We start from the raw sequence: 18249 nt of genomic DNA on the forward strand, positions 1-18249 counted from the left end.
ATCCAACTCATATTGCCCTGCAATTTAATCAGCTCGATCAACTCCCCCCATTATCTGTTTGTAAAATTTTATCATTTCGTGGCAGTCCACGTTAATCTTTTGACCATTTTTTAATTTCTTTTCTATTATGGAGATTTCAGAGGAGTGACAATTGCTTACAACTACTATTTCCTTGGTATCTTGCCATTTAGCATACATTATACCAGTGTTGCTTTCTCGGGAAGCGCATTGACCTCTGTTTAGCTTTGTGCTGATGATGGTTGGCAATTGATACAACATAATAGTTCCTAATACTGCGTAATTAATAGTCTCTAGAAGATTGATACTTGTGAAGAACCGATCGAAACACAGAGACACATCCGTTTCTCGAATTGTTGCTGCTAACTGATTTACCACGCGCTCGCCTAGAGTTCCTTCGACATTTCCATCTTCTCTCCCACAATAGATATTAAAATCGTAAGTATAGCCAGTAAGAGCATCACATCTGAACCACATTTTGATACCACGTTTAGTGGGCTTCAATGGTAGGTATTGTTTCATAGAGGAGCGTCCTTTGAATTTCGTGATTTTTTCATCGATACTTTGGTAAGCACTTTCGTTCCGTGCACTTGCAAATCGAGACTTTAGGCACTCAACAATATCTTCCACGTAATAAAGTTTGGATGCTGCCTCAGGCTTTTCAGGTGAAGCAAAGTACATTTTCGATGATAGTACTAAAATCTATCCCGCGTTATAGCCGATTTTACTGCATCGTTTCCAATAGAATTATGTTTTGACTAATAGTGTCTTAAAGATGGCAAATGATTATATGACATAATTATCTCGCAACCAATAACGATTTTAATTTCTCCAATATCTGTTAGCAACATCCGGAAGTCGATAGCTAGTTATTGTTTGTATTGGTACAAACTGCGCACGGGGAGAAGATCATATAGTGGCAATATTTGCAGAATCAGCTGTAGAACGTGTTACTGCCAAAATATTTTCTGCATCGTCCTCATTACTAGCAGCCATATCTCTTTCATCAGCAGATGAAACCTCACTATCAGAACGCTCATAATTATCACTGCTACCGTTTGAAGAGTCGTCATCCTCATTAGATGATTCCAAAATATTAGCAATGGCATCTACAGCTTTTTAGGCATTATGAGTCTGTACAAACAATGTGAGTTTATAAATGAGAAATAATATCAGTACCTACATTTTAATAAATTTCCAAGAAGATTCAATACTGACTCGGACACCATGAATACTGGTGGGACACATACATATGTACGTCCCAGTAAAATGAAAATGCTGATGATTTTAAAAATAAACAAAAGAACGACTATGTACTTACCTCAGTATATAAGGAAACCACTAACACAATAAATTACTATACTTTTGGTTGGTTTTAAAACTCAAAAACCACGAATAATTGCAAAAAACAGTGTCACTTTCGGAATTCGCGTCCAAACTTCCGATCTTTATTCAACTTATGAGCACGTGCTTACCATTAAATATCAAATAACGGAAGGAAATACCGCTATGAATAGCATAAACTACGGAATGGGATAAGCTAAACCCATTTTAGTCTCTTAATTTCCAGGCTAGGCATCCTCGAACATATGTATACCGGGACACATAGGTCCCGTTCGGCTCGAAAGGGTTAAATTCGGTTTTCCCGAAACTACTTTTTCCGGCAAGATCTGCATGATAACTCACACAGTTTTTAATATTTTTTCATGCGGTTTTTGAAATTCAAAAGTCCGGCTCGACAAACTATAACTACAACTTTATTTTACAAGAATTTTTTTTACTTTTGACAGATCCATTAATATTTGAAGAAGAAATAATGCAGACCGTGGAGCAATTTTTTTCATTGTACTTTGGGTCACGTGATCTTTTATATACTAACTTTTGTAAAGCAAAATTAAAATAAATTTTTTTATAAAGTTTAAGTACTAATAAACACTGTGTAAATTATTTTATATTTATTTCTATTGTTATCCCTTTTGAAAACAGTTTTTCTTTAAGCGTATTTTTGGCGCTGCTGGACGTACGTATAGTACTATGCTATTGTTATCAAGCTAAAGCGCATACATTCAACTAATAAAATAAATATTTTGTTTACGTTTCCCCAGAGCCCTCAATTGCTAACCCTGGGAAGAGGAGGTTGCCACGTCAATGCTTACGCAGATGACGTAGCCATTGCCGTTAAAGGCAAATATCCTAACACCCTTATGAATATTCTGCGCTCTAACATGGCCACACTTACAAGCTGGACTGAGAGCAGGGGACTCGGTATAAGCCCCGCAAAAACTGAAATAATTATCTTTACAAAGAAACATAGGCTCCCTGTAATCTCCCCGCTAAGTTTTAAGGGTGTGGAGATCCCTTTCAAAGAGAATGTCAAGTACCTAGGACTCATATTAGAAAGGAAACTCACGTGGAAATCTAATATTGAGGAAAGAGTAAAGAAGGCCGGCGTTGCGTTATGTAAAGGGTGGTTAAATCTCAAGGGCCGATATTGAATATAAACCACACCTAAGCGCCAAGTTCTTTTCTGCATTTTATTTGACATTTTTCAATTTCAGACCACGGAAAGATACACAACCGAGAAACGCGTTAAAGTTATTCAGGCTTATTATGAAAACGGGCGTTCAGATCAAAATGCATGTCGCGCACTTCGTGATTTTTTCGATCAATTGAATCGTCCAAATGTGCGCACAATCGGAAAAATTGTGCAAAAGTTTGAGCAAACCGGGTCTGTAGGAGATGTGAAAACACCAGTGTATGCTCGTACAGCTCGTACTGCAGAAAATATTGCTGCTGTTCGCGATAGTCTGGTTGAAGAGCCACCTCAACTCGTCGTCGTGCCCAACAATTGCACCTCTCACGCTCGTCGTTGATGAACATTATTCATAGAAAGACTTGCATTTACACGCTTACAAGATGCAACTGACTCAAGAACTAGAGCCTCTTGACCCTTTTAAGCGTCGTCAGTGGTCAAAATGGTGGCAGGAAATGGCAAGAGTGAATGACCAATTTTTGAAGAAAATCATCTTCAGTGATGAGGCACATTTTCACCTCAATGGATTCGCCAATAAGCAGAATTGCCACTTTTCAGCGAATGATAATCCAAGAGTGATTGTCGAAAAACTAATGCACCCACAAAGAGTGACTGTTTGGTGCGGTTTATGGGCCGGCGGCATCATTGGGCCCTATTTTTTCCAAAATGAGGCCGGTCAAGCAGTTACTGTGAATAGTGCTCGCTATCGTCAGGTGATAACGAACTTTTTATGGCCCGAATTGGAAGATATGGATGTGGACGATATGTGGTTTCAACAGGACGGTGCCACTTGTCACACAGCTAACGAAACAATGGCTCTTTTGCGCGAAAAATTTGATGGCCGAATAATGTCACGTCGCGGCGCTATCAATTGGTCGCCAAGATCAAGTGATTTGACACCGTTGGACTTCTTTCTTTGGAGTTATTTGAAAGAAAAGGTGTACGTCGATAAGCCAGCAACAATTCAAGAGCTAAAGGATGAGATAATTCGACACATGAACGGCTAAGATCCTCAATTATGCCTCAGCGTCATCGAAACTTTAGACCATCGGATGGAGGTGTGCCGCTGAGACCGCGGCAGCCATTTGGCCAATATTTTGTTTCACTCGTAATTGAGTCATACCAGTATTATCATAATAAAGAAATGGCAATAATTTCTTGAAAAAATTGTATTTGATTCAAAAGCAACACCGGCCCTTGAAACTTAACCACCATTTACTTGCAAAAAAGCGTTCGTGTTTCTCATTGACTCTATACTTCTTTGGTTAGGCTAATCTTAATATAGGTTGTCAAAAAAGTTTTGCGGTATTTCCGCAAGCTTGTCTTTGCAAGCGCGTAGTTCTAGTTGTATTCGTCGCATCGGTTCACGCTAGAGCTTTTTGGAAAGCTCTTTTCACGTGCTAACACGTGTTTGATTAATTGTTGTTTGCTTTTAGTCGTTCGTGAGTTATAGCGTCGCAAACATGGAGCAAAATAAAGAGAAAATACGGCATATTTTACAGTACTACTACGATGAAGGCGAAAATGCATCTCATGCTGCCAATAAAATTTGTGCAGTTTATGGACCCGATACAGTTTCCATTTCCACCGCACAACGATGGTTTCAACGTTTTCGTTCTGGTGCAGAGGTGATCGAAGATGCGCCACGGTCCGGAAGGCCTGTCGTCAAAAATTGCGATAAAATCGCTGAATTGATCGAAAGAGACCGGCATAGTAGCAGCCGTAGCATCGGCCAAGAGCTGGGCATGAGTCATCAAACCGTTATAAACCATTTGAAGAAGCTTGGATTCAAAAAGAAGCTCGATGTATGGGTACCACACGACTTGACGCAAAAAAACATTTTTGCCCGTATGGATGCATGCGAATCGCTTCTGAATCGCAACAAAATCGACCCGTTTTTGAAGCGGATGGTGACTGGCGATGAAAAGTGGGTCACTTACGACAACGTGAAGCGCAAACGGTCGTGGTCGAAAAGCGGTGAAGCTGCCCAGATGGTGGCCAAGCCTGGATTGACGGCCAGGAAGGTTCTTCTGTGTGTTTGGTGGGATTGGCAGGGAATCATCCACTATGAGCTAAGCTAAGACTGATCCCCTATGGCCAAACGCTCAATTCGGACCTGTACTGCCAACAACTGGACCACTTGAATTCAGCACTCATGCAGAAGAGGCCATCTTTGACCAACAGAGGCCGAATTGTCTTCCATCAGGACAACGCCAGGCCACACACATCTTTGGTGACGCACCAGAAGCTCCGGGAGCTCGGATGGGAGGTTATTTTGCATCCACCGTATAGTCCGGATCTCGCATCAAGTGATTACCACCTATTTCTGTCCATGGCGAACGAGCTAGGTAGTCGGAAGTTGTCCTCAAGAGAGTCCTGTGAAAATTGGCTCTCCGAGTTTTTTGACAATAGGGAAGCGAGCTTCTATAAGAGGGGCATTATTAAGTTGGCATCTCGTTGGGAACTCGTCATCGAACAAAACGGCGCATATTTGACTTAAATCGCATTATTATAACCAATTTATGAACAATTGAAAATTCAATAAAAATACCGCAAGACTATATATGGAATACTTGTATGGTGGTCATCTGCTCAAACGGCGTTTTAAGGACTACCCCATACAAAGCGCTGGAAGTGCTAATCAATTTACCTGCACTACACTTTGTCGGGAAGCACGTGGCCGGCGCCTCGGAGCTCAGACTCAAAAGTATGGCGTTTTGCTCTCTTTAAATAGTCACAAACAAGAAATAGACTACTCTATTCCTAGACTCACCTTCGACAGGCTTTTCAAGATGAATATCATCAAGAAGGGAGTGGCAGACACCAAGGCCAAGGTGAAGGGGGAACTTAAATTTTTATGCAGATGGTTCCAAGCTAGACGATAAGGTTGGCTATGGAGTATTTCCAAAGCAATTAGAACTGAAACTATTTGTTCGACTACCAGACTACAGCAGCGTATATCAGGTAGAGGTTCTAGCTATAAAAGAAGTGGCTACATATCTAAATACGCATACCGTAACAAAAACAACATTAAATATATTCTCGGATAGCCAGGCGGCCATCAAATCAATGAATGCGGCTATGCTAAGATCAAAGGTTGCACAGGAATGCCGGACAGCCCTAAATGATATTAGCGTCGTATTCAAGGTCCGCCTTATTTGGGTTCCGCAGCACAAAGATATTGATTGAAATTGTAAAGCCGATGATCTAGCCAGGAAAGGCTCTTCAACTGTTCAGTGATAAAAGTACCATTGGAATACCTTTGGCCACGAGAGATGAAGATACATGCGTAACAGCTACGCTACTATGGCCGCAAATAAACAAGAAAAGGACAAAGGAACTGCTTAGTCTCTCAAGAAACGATATCTCGAAGGTCGTGTCTTGTGTAACCGGTCACTGGCTATTTGGCAGGCGTTCCTCAAGACCAGGAGTTTTCTCCCATGAATATTGCAGAAGTTGTGGAGTTGCAATTATCGAGCCCTAGCTAAAATCAGAGCAGGTTGTATAGGTAAATACTTTTGCAATTCTCTTACAGAGCTGTCCGGCGTGGGGATGGGATCAATTCTACGTTTCATAAGAGCCACAAAATGGTTCCACGAAGAAAAGTAAATGGGGTTACCGTGCAGCACAGTGGTATCACTATAGACCTGTAAGGTCTTAGTGAGTTGGTCGTTTAGACCGACCACCATCATAACCTAAACTAACCTTCCCCAGAGCAAATATACTATTGTGGGCAAAAAGTTAGCTGAATTTATTTGTCAAACTTCGCGGGATTAAAATTTCGTTCTAGTTATTTTTTTCATGAGTTGGCAGCACTGTTAGTAACATCTGGGCCAACTTTCATGTGAATGTCATTATCAGTAATATTATTTACGCTTGTGTTTACCAAACCACCAAGAGTGCATTTTTCGATTTTTACAATGTCTGATTTGATTGAGCAGAGAAGTGCCATGAAATTTGGTTTGCGGAATGAAATTTCGGCTGCAGAAACGTTTAGCATGCAGAAGGCATTTGTTGATTCGACCATGTCGCAGAAAAATGTTTATAAGTGGTACAAAGACTTCAAAGAGGGTCGAGAACGTATTGATGACTTGGAGCGCTTTGGATGGCCATCGACGTCAACAGATGACAAACACGTCAATAAAGTGAAGGAGTTAGTGCTCAAAAATCGTCGGTTGACTGTTAATGACCTTACTGATATGATCGGAATATCAGAAGGATCTGTGAAAACCATTTTGAAAGACCATTTGGGCCTACGAAAAGTCAAATCTCGTTTGGTACCGAAAACTCTCAATTTCTTGGAAAAAAGTCGTCGCGTTGATGTGTGTGAAACAATGCTTTCAGACTATCAGGACAAGCTCAAATGCATCATTACGGGAGATGAGACTTGGATTTATGCTTACAACCCTGAAACAACCGACCAATTAAGCGAATATCGTGCTAAAGGCGAGGCCAGACCGAAAGGAGCACGTCAAAGTCGTTCAAAAATAAAGGTCATGATGACAGTTTTTTTCTATTTTCGTGGTGTGCTGCACTATAAATTCCTTCCACTTGGCTAAACTGTTAATAAGGAATATTATTTGAGCGTTATGCGTCGTTTACGTGAAGCAATTCGTCTAAAAAGACCAGAATTATGGGAAAACAACTCTTGGTTTTTGCATCACGATAATGCACCGTCTCACACTGCACTCGTTCTTCGTGATCATTTCGCCAAAAATCACGCATATCGTTCCGCAACCACCGTATTCGCCTGATTTGGCTCCGTGTGACTTCTGGCTATTCCCAAACCTCAAGAGGCCACTCCGGGGAACGCGTTTCGAGTCGATTGAAGAGATAAAAGCTGAATCGAAGAAGGTGCTGATGGCTATACCGGAAATGGATTATTTGGCATGTTTCGGGGATTGGAAAAATCGTTGGCATAAGAGGGGGATTATTTTGAAGGGGATGAAATTGATTTACAAGAATAAATAAAGATTTTTCATTTTACAACCAAATTCAACTTACTTTTTGCCCACAGTAGTATGTAGATCAAAGGAAAAAGTGCATTATTTCTTTAAGATTAAAAACTACCAGCGGGACATTTTCTAATTTAAATAGAGCGGAAATTGTATTTTTCATGATTTTCTCATTTGATGAGAAATTGTTAAAAAACCTATATATTTAAATATAAAAAATAAAATAAAAATGATGATTGGCAGAAATTGTATTCCACGTTCCGCTAATGAATTCTTCTTACCTGGAAAGAAAAGAAGTTGCATTTCATTCAAAAGCGTAATTAATGTAATTTTTATTATTTAAACAAAAGACGAGGAGCTCGCACATACATTTATTTTTTGCATTTATTTGCATTCTATTTACTTTTAAGAAGTGGGCACCCCGTTTCAACAACCCTTTATTAAACCTGCTGTCGTTGAGGTGGTTCCATCGCTTGCCTACCACTGCATCAGTTTCACTTTCGATATTTGTGCGATTCATCAGCGCTACCACTGTCGCTATATTTATTGATATTTGCTGTTACGCTTTGCAGCCGATTTTTTATTTTCTTACATTTGTATTTATTAGTTGGCTTAGATGTGGCTTACATCTTTCGCTTGCCTGCCGATTTCCCTGCATTGATTCATCCAGCGAACGAACAATTTGTCCACCATCTGACTGTAGCGAATTTATTTTTATTTGGGCTAAATCGATGGCCCCAGCACCACTTACGTACTTTTTACTTGTCACCTGCATTCTTTTTTCTGGCTTATGCGAGATTATTCCTGCAACTTTTGAATGCTACTAACTACCTCTATAAAAAGAGCATAGATTCCGCGGGCAAAAAACCAAAAGTAAAGCCACTCTTGAGGAAATCTGATGGGGCACTAAAAATATGCCGCAAGATGCTGAAAGAGAACGAACATCAAATACAGTGGGTGCTGATGATAAAAGTGAAAAGCTTCGTTCCCAGCCAGCTAGGAAAAATGCTTGAATGTTATCTAAAAATAATGTTAAGGTCCGTTAGTTGTTAAAGTTCCAGAAGTTGAAAAAAGTGGAAGTCAAAACATGGGTACTTAGCAGGTAGAAACCTATGAAATGAGACTTTTTTCAATTTCAAACGTTTATTAACAAAAAATGGTTACAAATTTAATCTTCAAAGTAATAGCCGTCGCTAGCGACACATTTTTCCCATCTCTCAGGCATTTTGTAGATGCCGCGCCAAAAAAATTGGCCGTCTTTGGCCACAAACCAATCATCGAGCCATTCTTTGGCTTCTTCGTGAGAATTGAAGCGCTGCTCGAAAAGTGCGGGGCCGATCGATGCAAACAAATGATAACCGGAAGGCGCCAAGTGTGGTGAGTCAGCCGCATGCACCAGCGGTTCCCAATCGTACGTCTCCAGCAGTTCCCGGGTCGCTCTTGTTCGATGTGGCGGTGCATTGTAATCAAGAAAAATTACTTTGTGACGCCGATCGGCGTATTCTGGGCGTTTTCGGTGTATAGCCCTGTTCAAAGCGGCCAATTGTCGTTGGTAGCGTGCACCGTCAACTGTTTCACCTGGTTTTAATAGCTCGTACCAAATCATACCACGCTGATTCCAGCAAACACACAGCACTGCCTTGCGGCTGAAGCGATTTGGTTTGGTCGTTGTTTTTGGCTTGTGGCCGGGCGGACCATACGATCGTTTACGCTTGGGATTGGAGAAATACACCCATTTTTCATCACCTGTAACGGTTCGATGCAAAACAGACTTGCTTTTGAACCGGGAGAGCAGCATTTCACAAGTGGTTTTTCGGTTCTCGTGCTGCCTTTCAGTCAGTTCATGCGGCACCCATCTTCCGACCTTTAAAATCATGCCCATGTCTTTCAAACGTTTGGAAATAGTTTTTTGGGTCACTCCCAACTGCTCTGCCACCATTTCTTGCGTTTGACCAGCATCTTCATCCAACAATGCTTGCAATTCGGTGTCCTCATTTCGGTGGCCGGCCACGGTCCTCGTTCTCCACGATAAAATCACCACTTCGGAATTTTTCAAACCACCTGAAGCACTGTGCTCTACTTAGAGCATGTCCAACATAAGCTTCTATAAGCATTTCATGAGTTTGAGAAGCGTTTTTCTTCAATTGATAACAGAAAATCAACGATGTCCGCAAATCGTAGTTTGAAGGCACGAAATTCGCCATTTTTAAGAGCGACAAAAATGCATTATTGTATGAAACGTAACAAACAATGAACTGAATATTATTAGCAGATAACAGACAAAAAAAAACAAGATATTTGGGAAGGTTTAAAAATACTCCTAGCGACATCTAGGACTAATAGCTAAAAGTCTCATTTCATAGGTATGTACCTGGTATACCAAAAAATCCATGCACAGGTTCTCCCACTGGATATAGTCCACATGAAATATCTGGGAGTAATCCTTGATAAAACCTTGACGTGGAAAAATCACTTATCGTACAACACAAATAAAACCTTGAGAGCAATACTCGTAAATAAGAAGTAAAGATGCCAAAGGCTTTACGGTAAAACATGGGGTCTGCGGCCAAAGATGAAGGCATGGTCTTATAAGACAATAATAGTGCCAATCAATGATCACCTATGCCTCTCTGGTATGGTGGCCAAAAGTAGACCAAATTAGACACTTAACAAAGTATACAGAATAGCCTGTCTGAGCGTAACGGGAGCAATGAGAACCTGCCCAACAGTGACTTTAGGAATGGTCACTGGACTCATTCCACTATATCTTGTAGCCAAAGGGACGGCAGTCAGTGCAGCTACAAGGCTTCCTAATCTATTCCATCTCAAAGAAGGCAATCTTACAGGTCATGTAAGAGTTCTGTGTTCAATCCCGAAGTCTCCGTGCCTTCACGACAAGATGGAAAGGAAACTATAATTCTCCAAGAAGTTCAAAGTGACCATTAGTGGGGAAAAAACATGAAATATCCTTAAAACAGGGCGCACAGGCGTGGTTTACTGATGGGTCCAAAATGGAAGACGGTAGTCCCGGGGCTGGAATTGTCGGACTACATTTCAAAAAAGCAATTGCAATGGGAAAACCCACTTCCATTTTCCAGGCGGAGGTCCACGCCTTAGAGCTGTGTCGCAGAGAATGTCTACGGAGAGGTACGCGCGGTGCGAATATAAACATTCTCTCTGTGTCAGTCAAGCAGCTCTAAAATCGCTGGATAGCTTCTAATTCCAGTCAAGGTTGGTCTGGGAATGTTTTAGAATCCTCAACACTCCAGCATCAAGAAACTGTATTACATTGATGTGGGTTCCGTGACATGAGCGGCACGAAGGGAATGAAATTGTGAACGCTTTAGCAAAAAAGGGGGCAAAGACTCCCTTCATAGGTCCAGAGCCTTTCTGCAGGGTAAGGGTAAAAAACAGCTTCAAAAGTGCCTTTCTGATGGGCAGGAGCAACGAGGCCTAATCGATTACTGGAGAGGCCAATCGGGCATGTGGCAATTGAAAAGACTCATAGATCTACAACGGATAAAGGCAGAAGCAATCATTGGCATAAGCAAAAAGGACATTAAACTTTACGCTGAACTACTAACAGGGCATTGTTAACTTAATTAATTGCCTCATGAAAAAGAGAAGTGCAGGCAATGTAGCAAGCAAAACAGTTTCTGGCTGGAGAGCTGAACTCCATCCTCTTATATCGCGCGACTGTCTGGCGTGACTCATTCAAGTGCGCTACATTTGCATAGTACACTAACTCCACGTACCGGTTGTGTGCAATGGATAGTGCAAACAAAGGCAGAGGGGCCCACTGCCTTATCCCCAAAGTTGAAAGCTCCGGAGAAAGCTAAGATCTCATGGCTATTTTAAAACGTGCATTAATCGCTTCGGACATACGAGCACTGCACACCAGCAGTTGGCGAAGATACGCAACATACGCTTTTCGGGTGTCCCCGCTTCAGACGTCTAAAAGCCAAACTGTAAGTTAGACTTAGCTGCAGCGTTACGTCCGAGAATCTATCGCCACGGATGCTAATGACTCAGGGCACGTAGGCGAAAGTACAGCACATGGGTGTCGAAATAGTACAGCAACTCCAGTTCAGCGAGCAGGCAAGACGGAGGAGCGAACGCCAAAAAAATCAGCAAACCAATTCAGAGGTGAAAATGAAGGTTAACTGGCAATACTACACTAAGAAACTAACTTTTCTATGGTATAGTTAGGACATGGTGGGTGCGGACATACAGTTCCGAACGGGGTGACTCTCTTCTGAAATGATTTTGCAGTGGGTGATAACAGATAGATGCAACTTCCGACGCCTTATACCAGGACAATAACTGACGTTGAGTGTAGTGTTCAATCCACCTCCCGACAAAAGGCTTGACGACAGCACCGGAGGGATCGCTGCATTGACGGTAGGAGGTTTAGTTCTGACTAAAGTCTTTCACTGACCGCGTTAGGCTTTCAATGCTTCCTTTTCACGAAAAAACAATCAAAACAATTTCCGTTTGCATTTATTTTACACACTTATTTACAACACATTCTGAATCACTGCATTGTATGTGTCAAACTACAATGAACTGAATATATTTTACACATAAATAAGTCCAAAAACCTGTCTAAAATTCCAAAATTACGGTATAGCTTTCAAATCATTCGCATCTTATTCGAACCCTCCTATCTAACTTCTTTTCCTCGGCTACTGACTTCTTCGTCGTTCTTTTGTAATAGAACAGCTCCGCGCAAAATACCAAAAGAGATAAACTCACGCCAAGCCCATACATCCACCACAGGCAATACAAATCCTCCAAATAGAGCGGTTTAAATTCCACGGGCTCCACTTCAGTCATATTAATTTTTTTCGCCGCCCTCATATCATCATAGGCCTCACGCATCCATAAATCAGATAATCCACCGCTATTTACCTGGTGGATCATATTGTTGAGCGCTTCCATAAATATTGAGTGTTCCTGTAATGGTATTCCTATTGGAAGTGTTTTTCTTAAATAAATCTGTTCGCTCACGTAGAAAAGTGGTCGCGGTAAATACGATTGATGTCTTGACAACACCGACCAAAATGGACTGATTACAGAGTAACCAAAGCGTGGGTCTAAGGATGCACGTTGACGCTGCACTTCACTAATTGAATCAAGTAAGAAATTTTTCTCCACGACTTGTGGATCGATGTAGAAATGTAGAGAATCATAAACATAATGATTTACTTTAATTTTTATTCCTAAATGGTACAGTTCGTCGAAAGTTTCTGCACGGGAGTACTTATGTGGATTGCTGGTTATATACGATTTAAGAAAAGCTGCAATAAGTGTGCTCATGAAAATGCCACTGAGCAACAGACAAATGTAAATAAAACGTTTTGTGAATTTCGCCTTGACGTGGACGACCGAGCACGAGGGCTGTCCAATTATATTACGGAGCACAACATTGGTGAATATCCAAATGAAGAAACGTACACTGCTTGTTGGAGAACGTCGCCGCCAAAGCAAACTTTCCAAGGTAAGAACGAATGAGAAGATGAGGAGTAGTAACAGGAGAAATAGTCCCAACACAGAATTGAGCAGAAATAAAAGTACTTCGCTATCGGGTACCAGTGGTGGAAAAGGTACCATAATAGTCCAATCTATTGGCATCAATGGTGTCGATACTTCAACGCCAGCCCACTTTACGTCTGAAGACAAAATTCCAGTCACCATGTCGATGGTATCATTACTTATTAATGGTCTCCAAACATAAATATTGACTATTTGGTCTGGGTTCACTGGTTTCGGATAAGAGAGCGTACCGTTGTTTTGCTTAGCAAACTCTCGTAGAAGTTTTGTGAGAAATCCGCCGATCTGCACTTGTCCATACCGATCACGCCACAGAATTGCCCATGGTTCGACTTCATTGACTACAGTGCGAATGGCAAAACCTTTTAAGTCTCTGATGCGATCGGGAAAGCACTCTTCATCCAGTGTTTTGCGTTCTAGATGAAACTGAGGAAAGTAGCTGAAAGTATAGAAGTGTCCGTCGTCCACGTAGTCTCTGTAAATACTGATTACGTTCAATAAACGCATTTGGGCGCAGTATTCGAAAAGTAGTTGTTGCTGTTGTTGAAGCTCTTCACGGTTTTTTATCACTGCAGTCTTGTATTCGGTATTCCAGATGAAGAGAATGCGGATATAACGTCTGTTTGTGAGACAACCGACCATCTTCTCTAATGAATCCGGTTCAAATCTATTCGGTAAACAACGAATCAATAGAATTTCATCATTGGAGTGGCTGGGTGAGTACGCGCAAGAGCTATTGGCTTGCAGTAGTCTAACAGTGCCATAAGCGTTGAGTATTCGAAGGGAATCGTCACAAAGACAACTCTGACTTAAGTCGTGGGCGTTGATAATGAAGAATGAGTAGATTTTCCGCTCCACTTGAATTTTGTTTATAATTTCGGTGATGTTGATGCTCAAATTATTTGCGGAGTTCCAGTTGATTGATAAGTGCGCCATCAACAGTGGAGAGATGAGGATTATTATTGCGCTGCTTACAAGCAACATTTTCCGGTAGACTCGATTTGCGCTCTTTAAAAATCACTATAAGACTATCTTTTGAGTAAGCGGATATTTGCTTATATAACTTTGCTTTTGAAATCCATCAGAAGTAGAACATTAATTGCGCATATGTGACTCATCGGAAATACTTGTGCCGTCATAGAATTAATTTGTAATAGATTTTATCAGTGAAGTAAGGAAATATTTTCAATCAACTTAGAATTTGATTAGCATTACAAGGACATAGAAGTATTATTAAATTTTGGTTAATAAATTCATGGCCCGATTGACGAGCCTAATGGATTTGGATAGAAGCACTCACTGAGTGCTCAGCAAAGTTTTCGCGGACAAGAATTGATTATCTTCAGGTAAGAATTAAAGTGAGGCTCTGCATATTTCGTGGGTTTGTTAAGAGTTTATATGAGTGCACTTATCCTTGTTGTGCTGAAAAAGTTTATTATTAACATTGATTACAATTCGTACAATAAGACAAGTTTTCTAACTCGTGAACAAAAAGCAAAAATCGATGAATTTAGCTAAATAGATAATTGTTGAGATAATTGATGTCGCTTATGAAAGCAAATAAGCAAAGGAATATTCCGCAGAAGGCGGCATTTCTTTAACTCAAAAGCAAATTAAGTCTTACTGTGTGGTAGGGAAGCTTGGTTGATGACAGAAACTATTTCAAATGTGTTGTCAATATTGTAACAGATTTCATATTTGTCAATAAGTGCCTTCAAAAGTTTCCGTTTTTGGTGGAGCTTTGGGTTGAGTGTTCACAAACGAGGGCAAAGGCGTGGGAGGCTTAAACACACCTGGAAACGCGTGCGCTAGTAAATTAATTTGATTCTGTCCTACGACTTCTGTTAACTTTTTTTTTTCGTATGGCCGCGTGGTAGAAGTGGTTTAACAACAGAAGGGTATAGGTAATGACGGGCAATATTTTATGCAATCAAATTTCCTAACCGTGTAAATCGTTGTTGTTAGTAGATAGTTTGAATTAACAAAAATCGTTTGTTCTTCGGCGTACATTTGGGCGTGTCTCAGTTGTCGATTATCAAATAAAGGGTGGTTAAGTTTCAAGGGCCGGTGTTGATTTTGAATAAAATACAATTTTTTTAGGAAATTATTGTCATTTCTCTTTATTATGATAATATTGGTATGACTTAATTACGTATGGAATAAAATATTGGCCAAATAGCCGTCGCGGTCTCGGTGGCACACCTCCATCCGATGGTCCAAATTTTCGATGACGCTGAGGCATAATTGAGGTTCTATGCCGTTAATGTGCCGAATTATCTTATCCTTTAGCTGTATAAAACACGTTGGTGGCAGCGTTATGGTTTTGGCAAGCGTGTCATCAAATTAAGTTGGAAATTTGAGCGTCATCGAAAACACTGTGAACTTCTGTACGAAAGTTTGCTTCAAAGCGCTAGAAAATAACAAACAGAAGATGACTTTCGCTTTTATCAAGACAACAACGCTGAGCACAAGTGACAAATACGATAGTACAAAAATGGTTAATAAATAAATGGCGCCACATTGTTGTAACTCTTGACAATCACCCGATTTGAATGTCATCGAAAATGTGTGGTCGGTTTGAAGAAAAATATAAGAAAGTATGGCATCCATAACAAATCGAATCTTAAAACGCAGATACTTGAAGAGTGGCACCAAATTAGTGTAGAATACACAAAAAACTGTATAAGGCGGTTATACGACCAATTTTAATGTATGGCCGGCAGTTTGGTGAAAAGCTCTAGAGAGAGAGACAAAGATCAACCTGTGCAATAACAGTCGGTGCAATCAGACCATGTCCTAGGGAGGCCCTAAACGCTCTGACACACGTTATTCCGGTAGATCTACATATCAAGAAGATGGCAACAATGAGTGCATTTAGGTTAAATGAAGCGGGTCGCTGGAAGCAAAAAGCTCATGGCCATGCCAGTCTATTACTGCGAGAGACCCTGTATACCTCGAAGAGGACTGACTACATCGTCCCGACGGTGACATTCAGTAGAAATTTTTAAATTCTCTTTCCATCTCGGAAAGAATGTAATAAGGAATTATCACTAAACAAGTTCGACACTACAGTCTATACAGATGGCAGTAAAATGGATTGTGGTGTTGGAGCTGGTATATATTCTCATAGACTTAAAATTGGAAAATCTGTGCGTCTCCCTAATACCAGCAGTGTCTTTCAGGCGGAAGTATTGGCAATTGCAGATCCTTCTTTTAAGAGCAATACCCTTTAAGGCAATATAGCAGAACATTATGTCCCACCTACAACCTCAAGCAATCGTCAACATTGATAAACATGAAACGATGGGACGACCGGAGACTAACGGCAATCATAACTGGCTTTTGATCGGTGGAAGAACAAGCAGCCAAAATGGGCATCCCTCACAAAACATACTGTCACAGTTGTAAACAACTGGAGAAAAAGGAAACAATCTTCCATTTCCTCTGCGAATGCTCTGCCCTATGGAAGGACAGAATGTTAACCCTGGGTAAATCGCTGTTTGAGAGTCTCGAACAGCTGTCTGGCTTAGATGTCAACAACCTGATAAGGTGCCTGAACCGCACAGACTGGATATAGTCATGCTGTAAATGTAACTGGTAAACAAGTTGGTAACGAGGATGTGGCAACCAAATGGTGCGGAAGCGCTTGAATTCTGGAAGAATCACCACTTAAACCAACCAACCATCCAACACAAAAAACTGGTTGACTCCATGCCACATAGACTTCAAACATTAGTTGATAATAAAGATTACCAAACAACGTACTAAATACCTTAAAATTTTAAAATTTAGAAATAAATAGTAACACTTTTTAAACTGTGTCTATTAAGGGGTTATATACGTCCAGAATTTTCCAAAATCGATTTTATTTCTTCGATATTTTGAAAGTATGGTACTTTAGGGATATACTGTGGAATTTTCATGCGAAAATTCCCAATTTTATAGCTTCTACAGCCCATTAACTAGGTAGAACTCAAACTTTAACCCTTTCGATCCGAAAAGCCGCTGAGGTAAAGGGAACTTGTTTTACGTGTTCAATCGTTGCAATAGGGAAAATAAAAGCATTCCATCACTTCAGGATTTGAATCGGGTAAAAAGGGGTGGTGGAAGGGTCTGGGACATATATAATATGTCCCGCCAGTGTTTTTGAATGGGACTTATATGTCCCGATTAGTATTTTATGATCCGGTACCTCATATATAATTGCACTTTGGTTTTATATGAAACTAATTTTCTTTGGCCGCCGTAGCCGAATGGCTTGGTGCGTGATTACTATTCGGAGTTCACAGAGAGAACGTTGGTTCGAATCTCGGTGAAACTCCAAAATTAAGAAAAACATTTTTCTAATAGCGATCGCCGCTCGACAGGCAATGGCAAACCTCCGAGTGTATTTCTGCCATGAAAAAGTTCCTCATAAAAATAACTGCCATTCGGAGTCGGCTTGAAACTGTAGGTTCCTCCATTTGTGGAACAACATCAAGACGCACTCCACAAATAGGAGGAGGAGCTCGGCCAAACACCCAAAAAGGGTGGACGCGCCAATTATAAAGGTTGTCAAAAAAGTCTTGCGGTATTTTTATTGAATTTTCAATTGTTCATAAAATTGGTTATAATAATGCGATTTAAGTCAAATATGCGCCGTTTTGTTCGATGAAGAGTTCTCAACGAGATGCCAACTTCATAATGCCCCTCTTATAGAAGCTCGCTTCCCTATTGTCAAAAAACTCGGAAAGCCAATTTTCACAGGACTCTCTTGAGGACAACTTCCGACTACCTAGCTCGTTCGCCATGGACAGAAATAGGTGGTAATCACTTGATGCGAGATCCGGACTATACGGTGGATGCAAAATAACCTCCCATCCGAGCTCCCGGAGCTTCTGGTGCGTCACCAAAAATGTGTGTGGCCTGGCGTTGTCCTGATGGAAGACAATTCGGCCTCTGTTGATCAAAGATGCCCTCTTCTGCATGAGTGCTGAATTCAAGCGGTCCAGTTGTTGGCAGTACAGGTCCGAATTGAGCGTTTGGCCATAGGGGAGCAGCTCATTGTGGATGATTCCCTGCCAATCCCACCAAACACACAGAAGAACCTTCCTGGCCGTCAATCCAGGCTTGGCCACCGTCTGGGCAGCTTCACCGCTTTTCCGCCACGACCGTTTGCGCTTCACGTTGTCGTAAGTGACCCACTTTTCA

At 41.0% G+C, this 18249-nt stretch overlaps 1 protein-coding gene across 1 annotated transcript; it reads right to left on the reverse strand.

The window, feature by feature from the left end:
* Positions 1 to 927: 927 nt before the first annotated feature.
* Positions 928 to 14043, reverse strand: LOC128865833 (uncharacterized). Its single transcript, XM_054106206.1, has 3 exons — positions 12262 to 14043; positions 8134 to 8203; positions 928 to 1133 (listed from the first exon to the last, which is right to left on the reverse strand). The coding sequence occupies exons 1-3, from the start codon at positions 14041 to 14043 to the stop codon at positions 928 to 930; spliced, it is 2058 nt and encodes a 685-aa protein (XP_053962181.1).
* Positions 14044 to 18249: the final 4206 nt, after the last annotated feature.

The sequence above is a fragment of the Anastrepha ludens genome, chromosome 6, assembly GCF_028408465.1.
Source record: "Anastrepha ludens isolate Willacy chromosome 6, idAnaLude1.1, whole genome shotgun sequence".
Classification (NCBI taxonomy): domain Eukaryota; kingdom Metazoa; phylum Arthropoda; class Insecta; order Diptera; family Tephritidae; genus Anastrepha; species Anastrepha ludens.